Genomic DNA, 9,092 nt, shown 5'->3' with positions numbered 1-9,092 from the left:
CAGAGCTTTGACACGTGCAGCAAAAATCAGAACGTGTTTCTCCACCTCGGCGTTGATTTGTGCCTGAGAGGCTCCAGGATGCTGCCGCAGGAACTGAGCGATGTTCAGGACGCAGTCAGCCTGGGGGGTGAGACAGCAGAGTGTCACAAGGTGGTGAGACAGCAGAGTGTCACAAGGTGGTGAGACAGCAGAGTGTCAGCAGGTGGTGAGACAGCAGAGTGTCAGCAGGTGGTGAGACAGCAGAGTGTCAGCAGGTGGTGAGACAGCAGAGTGGTGAGGTCATCATTGAATCTGTTATCAATATCAATGCGAAGCTACACACACACACACACACACCAGCTCCTTATTTCACTGTGGACGATCTAACTGTCCCAACATGCAGCACAGCCTCACCTCTCTGACAGTGTGTGTGTGTGTGTGTGTGTGTGTGTGTGTGTGTGCGTGCGTGCGTGCGTGTGTGTGTGTGTGTGTGTGTCACCTTGCAGGCGTCCACGCTGCGCTGGCCGCTCACGCGCTCCAGCAGCTCTCCCGCCACCTGGAGGCCCGTCAGCGCCGCCAGAGCCGCTCGGTCCGCCTCGGCCTGGGAGGAGAGCCACCTCAGCAGCGCCACCTGGGGGTGAGTGTGTGTGTGTGTGTGTGTGTGTGTGTGTGTGTGTGTGTGTGTGTGCGTGCGTGCGTGCGTGCGTGCGTGCGTGCGTGTATGTATGTGAGTGTGAGTGTGTGTGTGTGTGTGTGTGTGAAATCAGAAGGACACAGTGAAAAAAACATAGAGCACCTACATATAAAAAAACACAGTACAGCAGTGTGTGTGTGTGTGTGTGTGTGTGTGTGTGTGTGTGTGAGCCCCATCAGCCTCCTGCACACAGAGGGTGTGTGTATGTGTGTGTGTGTGTGTGTGTGTGTGTGAGTGTGTGTGAGCCCCATCAGCCTCCTGCACACAGAGGGTGTGTGTATGTGTGTGTGTGTGTGTGTGTATGTGTGTGTGTGTGTGTGTTGCAGCTGCACGAGCCGCAGCTTGCATTAACACACCACACTCGTTCATCACGGATTGAGCATAAAATCCTATTAAAGATTCTTAAATCTTAAATCATAATCCCAGCTCGTGTCTAATGATTTATCTTTTTTATGCTGCAGTTCTGTTTTAATCCCAACACGCGGCCCGCTGATTGGTCAGCTGAGCCCAGTCACCTCTGACTACCTGCTGTCTGTTAATGATCTATAGATTATCATCAGATTATCAGTGGATTATCAGTGGATTATCTGCCGGTGTGGTGGTTGTTGCTCCCACCTGCTGAAGCAGCTGCTGGTTGGACATTCCTCCTCCTCCTCCTGTCGACATGACGGACGGCTTTTTAATCCACAAAAGTTACGAGAAAACACCGGATGACGAAACTGAGAATCAAATCAAGTCTTTCTGTGGCATAAAAATGAGATTTAAAGATTTAAAAGTCTGTTTTCGTCGAAATGTAAAGGAAAAGAGACCAGGGCGGTGAAAGGTTCCCCACTTCCTGTTTACACTTCCTCCTCTCCGCCTCCTTCCTGCTCGTCTGAGGCCACTTCCGCCCCTGCTGCCACCCGGCGGCCGTCACTGCGCATGACAGGCTGGCTGAACCCTCTGGAAATTAAATGTTCCTTACAAAATCTCTTAAAATCGCAAATACGACCTGAGAAAATATATATTTGAAAATCAGAAGCAGAAAATCTTTACTGATCGAGTCAGCCGCTGCTGCTCAGATTCTCAGGAAAATAATTAAATTATAAGCATAAGTGAAATTATATCACATTTAAAATTTAAAATCTAAATCTTAAGTAAATTTGCACTGTTTATAATTTAACATTTTTAATATTTTTAGATGCTATTATTTTATGTTTGTTTAATATTTTTCATAAAAAATTTACATTTGTACTGTTAAAAGGTCTTATTTATTTTCATCAGGAAGTGGAGAAATGACTAAAACCAGTCATCAGTCATCAAAATCATAATAAATTCTTACAAATTTATCTCTGTTTCCTCTCATTTATAAAAACTGATTTTCAGACATTTGCGGCTCAGCGACGCCTCCAGGAATCAAAACTGTTTGAACTCGATGATTTTTATGGTTTGATGTTATATTTTTAGTTTTTAGTCTTTATAGTAAATATTTAGCCTTTATTCTATTTTATTTAACTTTATTATATGTTTCTACTGTTGCTGCTGGAACACCAGAATTTCCCTGGTTGGGATCAATAAAGTATATCTATCTATCTATCTATCTATCTATCTATGATTTTTATGGTTTGAACGTTCACAGAAACACAGAGAACACACAGCGGCTTCACTGACAACACTTTAAATACAGTTTGTGAAATTCTGCAGTTTCAGAGACATGTTAATGAAACACACACACACACACACACACGCACACACACACACACACCATTTAAACACAAGAACAATGATCTGAGCTTTAAATTATGATCAATCGTTTGGGACATTTTTAAATACATTTTTCTAGTAATTTCTTGCTGATACACTCCTCATTTTCTCCTTCTTCTCATGTTTGATTTTATTCTCATTTTTTTTAGTGGTCTGTGTCTTTATATTCTAACTGATTTTATTTATTGCTCGACAGTTTTAATGCTGTTTTAAAGCGTGCTTCATGTTGCTGCTGCCGTGCATCGTGTTCACTCCGACTGCAGAGGAACAGCTGCTGTGTTTCTGAGAGAAATCAAGTGAATCTGCAGGGAAAAAAGATGAAAATAGCTAACATTTCCTGAAATATCAGCTTTTAATAATAATAATAATAATAATACTAATGATAATGACAACAACAACAACAACAATAATAATAATAATGATGATAATAATGATAATAATGATCACAGGTACCAGAAATATTGAAAAATAAAAAATAAAAACCCTAAGAAAACTATATTTACAGTTACTGAGATGCTCTATCACACCTCAGGTCAGCGGTGCTGGACCGGCGGTCGTTCATGTGAGAAACAAAATGACCGGCGAGATCAACGTTTCTATGAGAAATATTATTATTACTATTACATCATTATTATTATTATTAATGTGACACAGAAACGTGAGAGTCCATGTGGCTTGCAGCCGTTTCCTCCTGACATCTGATCTGAGGTCTGTGTTTCCCTGCAGTGTCCCGGGCTGTGCGAGCAGGCCGGCCCACCCGGCCCCCCTGGGCCCCCCCGGCCCCTCCGGCCCCCCGGCCTCAGCTCTGCTCCTTGGGCTTGGAGAAGGAGCCCAGCTGCTTGGTGTTGTGGTCCTGCAGCTGCTGCAGCTGCCTCTGGCCCCTCCGGTACAGATACTCGATGTGCATCACGTCCGTCTTCTTGATGCGCGCGTTCTCCCGGAACTCGTCGCGGATGCGCGGGATGAAGCCCGGCTTGGCCTGGCCGGCGCGCAGGAACTGCCGGTACAGAGCCAGAACCTGCTTCTGCAGCTTACTGTGCCGCGCCATCGCAGAGCCACGGCGCCACCTGCTGGCGGTCCAGGGGCATGAAGGAGAAAGGAGACAGACACACAAGATTACCTCAGGAAGCCAAACACCAGACATCTTCAAACCTCGTATCTCCATAATATCAACTCTTCAGAAACTGAAGGGTTGATGACTGGATAATGGATTATATCTGTAAAGGTTTCATAACCCTGAGGCTCGTAGCACCGTCTGACCCCACGCAGCAGCAGGGAAACTCACCAAACGGCAGATACAAGGTTTTCACCAGACAGTGATGATTTGTGATTAATCCTGATTAATCCATGATTACCTTGTAAATAACGTGATTTAAAAAAAACTGTGAGAGAGAGAGGGAGAGAGAGAGAGAGAGAGAGAGAGAGAGAGAGAGAGAGAGAGAGGAGGCCAGCGAGCACTGAGCTGAAAACACGGCCCAAACCCGTCTGACGCCACATCGCCTCGTCACACTTTCACACAAAAACATGTCTGAACATTTCATCAGGTCACAAGACGTCACACTTTTCCGGGTTAAATCTGTGTTTTGATACCTAGTTTGGTTTTTATGGAGCTGCAGTTTAAAACCTGCTGTCAGAACATTTTTAGAAAAGCAGAAGAGCCCAGACGCCCCGGCGGGTGACGTCACAAGTCATGTGACAGCGCGGTCGTGATAACACCTGAAATCTGCACAAATCTTCAAACGGTGATTTCTCAAAAACGACACAAGATATCAAAAAACTGTTTCAGCCCGACACAGTCCAACCTGTGCCGAACGGTTTGAAGTTTGACTGAAGTTTGTAGCTGAAAGGATGAAGGAGCAGTGAGAGATCCAACAGGGATCAGCTGGATCCTGCTGTGTCTCTGCGGCCGCCTCACCTGGACTCTGCTGCTGCTGAACGCCTGCAGGTGAGGCTCAGGCCGAGGAGGGGCAGGTGTCCTCACCGCTGTCAGGAAGATGATTGGCTGACGGGCAGGAAGTGCTGCGGGGCGTTGAGGTGGCGGCAGATCTGCAGCAGAAACACCCGGCAGACGTTTATCAGAGCACAAGACAAACACCTGTTGTAACTTTAATTAAATAATGATCATTTAACTCTAATCAATCTGATTAACTGTGATGCTAACGTAATATCTTTCCATTCCCCATTACAGTGAATTCCCAGTGCATTTTAACAGAACATATCACGTCTTATTGTCACACTGCGACTACCTCAGCCCTAGTCACATAGGACTTTTAATCTGAAGGTCCACGGTTCGAGGCAGATATCGCTGATCCAGTTTGTCGCAGTTTGGGATCAATAAAGTTTTTTCTGATTCGGAGTAAAATGTCAGGATGAGAGAACACGAGAGACTCAGCAAGAAACCACCTGAACATTTACAACAAAAAATAAATTAAAAAAAAAAAAAAAAAAAAATCAGTAAAAGGTTGCAGAATGTGCCACAAAGCAAGACGTTTTTCAAAATGAAATACTTTTCTCTCTCTTTCTCCCTGTGTATTACTACATATTCAACACTGTATGTGCTGAATGAACTACAAAAAATGCTATTATTGTTATCACTATTACCATTGTTAATTTTCCATGTTTATGTGTATATACACGTACACATTTTCTTTTCTTTTCTTTCTTTTTTTTTTTTTTTTTTTGCTTTGGCGCCGTGATTGATCCAAAACGCCATGTAATGCTAGCTGAGAGAGAGTTATGAGAAAATTATTTTAAAATGAGAACAAATGTCCTGGAAACTAGATTTATAATGATATGTTTAATATTATGATGCAGGATTGTTGTTGTTGTTGTTTTTTTTTGTTTGTTTTTTTTTACTAATTTTCAGGAGTTTTAGTTGATTAATTTTAGGTCATTTCCTTATTTATCCCAGTAACTCTGCACTGATTTCTTGCTCTTTTTTTTTTTTTTTGGATCCTTTTGGTTTTGTTGCTGCTGTTTTGGACAGAAACCAAAAGAAGCTGAAGGGTTAGCTCGCAGGGTGTTAGCTTAGCCTGCTGTGGACTCACCGTGCTGTCTGTCCCTCTGTCAGCCTGTCTGTCTGTGAGCCTGTCTGTCAGCCTGTCTGTCAGCCTGTCTGTCTCTCAGCCTGTCAGCCTGTCTGTCCCTCTGTGTGTCTGTCTGTGTGTCAGCCTGTCTGTGTGTCTTTCCTCTCATATAAACACAGGAGCGCCGCTGAAAACGCCGCTGTTGTCTGTTCGCTGTTAGCTAGCCTCCTCGGTGTGACCTCTCACGTCGCGTTACGACACAGACGGCACCCGGAAACAAAACACAGCACGCGACGCCACTTCCGGTCACAGCCTTTCAAATAAAAGCCCGAGCGGATAACGATGACTTTAGGAATTTGAGGAATAAACCGACAGTTGCAGCTCCAGATTCGTTAAACTCAGGAAATTTACTTTTGAATGATTTATATTTACGTCATCTGAGATATTATTACTTTTTTTTTTATTGTCTGACATTTTAATTGGTGAAGTTGTTTTTCTTCTCCTTGTTCTTTACTTTATTTTGAAAATCACTTACCGGACGTGCGGAGCGCTTCCTGGCCGTCAGCTGTGAAACACCGAGCCGCCGGACGGGCAGCGGAGCCGGAACCGATGGACCCGGCGGGCGGAGGTCCAGACGGACTTTAACACACAACACACCGACAGACAGACAGGAGCCCCGGGCGGGCGGAGCAGAGCCGCTCCGGGCGGGCGGAGCTAGCTGGACCGTACCGAGCCGGTTAGCCGGTTAGCCGGTGAGCTTCAGCAGGCCCCCTCAGGTGACAGGCTCTCCGCAGGTAATCCTCAAAGCCCAGAGAAATCACGTGATCGGTTTCTAAATTTACAAGAAATTACTGAAAAAATTGCCTCAAAATAAACAAACAAATGCATGAAAATAAATGAACACACAACAAGCCCAAAATTAAAAGAAAATTAGCAGAAAATTACAAAACAAGATAGATAGATAGATAGATAGATAGATAGATAGATAGATAGATACTTTATTCATCCCGCAGGAAATTCGCAGTTTTTCAGCAGTATCCACAGATTACAGATTAAATAAATCAATAAAAAAGATTTAAAAAAAAATAAAAAATAAAAAATAAGATCTAAGTACAACCCAGTGTGCAAAAAGCAATGTGCAAAAAAAACAAAAACAGAAAAAACCGTGTGCATGGGTGTATAAAATGTGCATAGAGGTAGGTCAATGTGCAAATTTAGAAGAATAAGCAGAAAACTACGATTGCTGCAGTTTTATGTTTAAATAAAGACAAACTAAATAAAAGCAGGTGAGTTCAGGGCAGAAGCCAAGCTGCTCGGTTTACTGTGATGAAGTCTCTACATGAGAATATCAATAATCCAAGGATCAGACACATTGTTGGAACAGCCCTTTATCAGTAAGGCTAATCACAGATTTAAAAAAGTCCTTTTACACTGGAGTAACTTTTTAGTTTCCTTTGTGGGATTGAAATAATCTCAGATTTTCCCACATGAGGCCTTCAGAGATCACAGGGAGGTGGAAGTCAGATCAGACTGTGGCTCTATAGAAAGGATCAACCTCGTCTTTTTTAAATTCATTTTATTGTCTGTTTATTTATCTCTGAGATGTGTGTGATGTGCGGTGTCAGTGTGGTGGTGTGTGGTCTCTGTACGACATGAAAAGCCAAATTATAAGCCAATTAAAACAGTAAAACAAACAAACAAAGGAATTAATCTTAATCTCAGTTTAAATGATCTAATTTGATGAGCCGGTTTTAGCCGTGTCGCTGAGTCACGGTGTGTCTCCGCAGCCGGGCCTCCTCTCGGCCGGATGGAGGCGCAGCAGCAGGAGGTGGAGCAGCAGGTGTGGCGGCTGCTGGAGGGTCAGGGGTCAGAGGTCACGGCGGCGGACGTGGGCCCCGAGCAGAGCCGGCCCGTGGCCCTCAGGAAGAGCGTCACCTACATCGTCTGCGCCGTCATCTTCAACGACAAGGTGGCTGCCGCACGCCCGCCATGACTCAGCACTTCCACGCCCCGACAATACGTGCAGTGCTTAAAACGTCTGTGTGTGTGTGTGTGTGTGTGTGTGTGTGTGTGTGTGTGTGTCAGGAGGAGGTGCTGATGGTGCAGGAGGCGAAGCAGGAGTGTTATAAGCAGTGGTACCTGCCTGCAGGGAGGATGGAGGTGGGAGAGAGCATCGAGGAGGCGCTGAAGAGAGAGGTGAGACACACACACACACACACACACACACACACACACAGGCCCTGTCTCCACCTGGCATTAAAATGTGGTCGAATCTCACTTTCCCGCTCTATATGCAAATAAGCACATATCATTTCAGAGAGACAGAGAGACAGACAGAAAGACAGGCAGACACACAGATAGAGAGAGAGAGAGAGAGAGAGAGAGAGAGAGACAGACAGAGTTAATGCACTGTAAAACAAACAGTCTCATTTTTCTCATCCTCCTTGCACACAAAATAAATCAACACATAAATAAATAAAGTAAAATTACAATGGTGTTTAACAAGAGACAGCCTCACTTCAATACGCTGTCAATCACTGAGGACGTTTTTTTTTTGTGAATTATTACAGGCTGGACCTGTGAATGTGGGCGGGGCCTCTGCCTCCGTCACGGCTCGGGTGTGAGACAGAAATGACAGAAATGAGGTTTAAAAAAAAAAAGAAAAAGAAATCTAAAGCCAGAGGATTGTGAAAGGAGCGCAGATTCTCACTGTGGCCTGTAATATTTCTAGTTCAAGTTCAAGACCTTTATTTGTCACCGAGGGGCAGCTGATTCTGCCGCAGTAGCAGTTAAAAAAAAAACAAAAACAGTACAACAACAACAACCACAAAGAAACACACAAGGCAGACAGTCACATAAAAATCAGTAGTAAATAAGTGAATAAATTAAAAAAAAAAAGTGCATGCTTGAATAGGATTCAAGGATTCAAGGATTCAAGGTTTATTCGTCACATGCATGAATGTACAGGTACAGCAGCAGTGAAATGTAATTGCAACATCTCCGGCACTGTGCAAGTAAAAAAAAAAAAAAAAAAAAAAATACAAATAATAATAATAACGATAATAATAATAAAAATAAAAGAAAAAAAAAGATAAAAATAAAGATAAAATAGAAAGAATAAATGACATTCCTATATACAGTGAACGACTATATACAATATGCAACAATATACAAAAGGTACAAAAGTACAAAAAGTACAAATAAGTAGAGGGTAAGTACAAATGAGTAGAAGAACTGAGTTGCAAAACCCTGAAGAACAACACGCTCCGCCGGAGGTTCAGGGTTAGTGTGAAACCGTGAGACCAAGTGACATGAACCTGACGCCCGGGACTGGGATACAGGAGCTGTCAGACTTGATCCAGCCTTGTGGAGTCACCCCTTCCCCTCCAATAAAATGGGAACTAAAGGTGATGCTACCTGCACTGCACAGAGCTGAGCAGTGAGATGAAGGAGGACAAGAAGGAGAATCTGTGTCTGTTAGTTTTGGCTAAAGGTGGCGGGAACCAGAGGGCAGGAACTGAAATTCAGAGTGCAGAGTGCAGGGGGGTCAGAGCTGTCGGACAGGATGGATCCTGCCTTCTTTGAGAGCTGGTTAATGCTCAGTTCTGAGAGAGTTTTTTTCCTGGGTACCTCTAATATTTCTGTGGTAT

General features: G+C 43.9%; 2 protein-coding genes across 6 annotated transcripts in view; one reads left to right on the top strand and one right to left on the bottom strand.

The window, feature by feature from the left end:
- Positions 1-2,314: 2,314 nt before the first annotated feature.
- sdhaf1 (succinate dehydrogenase complex assembly factor 1) lies at positions 2,315-6,100 on the bottom strand. Of its 4 annotated transcripts, none has more exons than XM_030059570.1 (3): positions 5,978-6,100; positions 4,332-4,462; positions 2,315-3,486 (listed from the first exon to the last, which is right to left on the bottom strand). In XM_030059570.1, the coding sequence occupies exon 3, from the start codon at positions 3,462-3,464 to the stop codon at positions 3,216-3,218; it is 249 nt and encodes an 82-aa protein (XP_029915430.1). In that variant the 5' UTR covers positions 3,465-3,486; positions 4,332-4,462; positions 5,978-6,100; the 3' UTR covers positions 2,315-3,215. The 4 variants fall into 4 exon arrangements, with proteins under 4 accessions (XP_029915430.1, XP_029915428.1, XP_029915429.1 ...); XM_030059568.1 differs by lacking the exon at positions 5,978-6,100 and adding an exon at positions 5,464-5,706; XM_030059569.1 differs by lacking the exon at positions 5,978-6,100 and adding an exon at positions 5,464-5,706 and having other exon boundaries at positions 2,315-3,483.
- nudt18 (nudix (nucleoside diphosphate linked moiety X)-type motif 18) overlaps positions 6,097-9,092 on the top strand; it is a 6,938-nt gene continuing 3,942 nt past the window's right edge. The window contains exons 1-3 of one of the 2 annotated variants that reach the window (XM_030059539.1): positions 6,097-6,236; positions 7,230-7,411; positions 7,528-7,638. In XM_030059539.1, coding sequence (XP_029915399.1) covers positions 7,250-7,411; positions 7,528-7,638 — 273 coding nt within the window. In that variant the 5' untranslated portion in view covers positions 6,097-6,236; positions 7,230-7,249. Of the gene's footprint in view, positions 6,237-7,197; positions 7,412-7,527; positions 7,639-9,092 lie in introns of both variants that reach the window. The other variant, XM_030059541.1, reaches the window with a different exon arrangement.

This window comes from Myripristis murdjan, chromosome 9 (assembly GCF_902150065.1).
Source record: "Myripristis murdjan chromosome 9, fMyrMur1.1, whole genome shotgun sequence".
NCBI classification, from domain to species: domain Eukaryota; kingdom Metazoa; phylum Chordata; class Actinopteri; order Holocentriformes; family Holocentridae; genus Myripristis; species Myripristis murdjan.
Note: the sequence above shows the minus strand (reverse complement) of the source record. Positions and strands in the feature narration are given on the sequence as shown.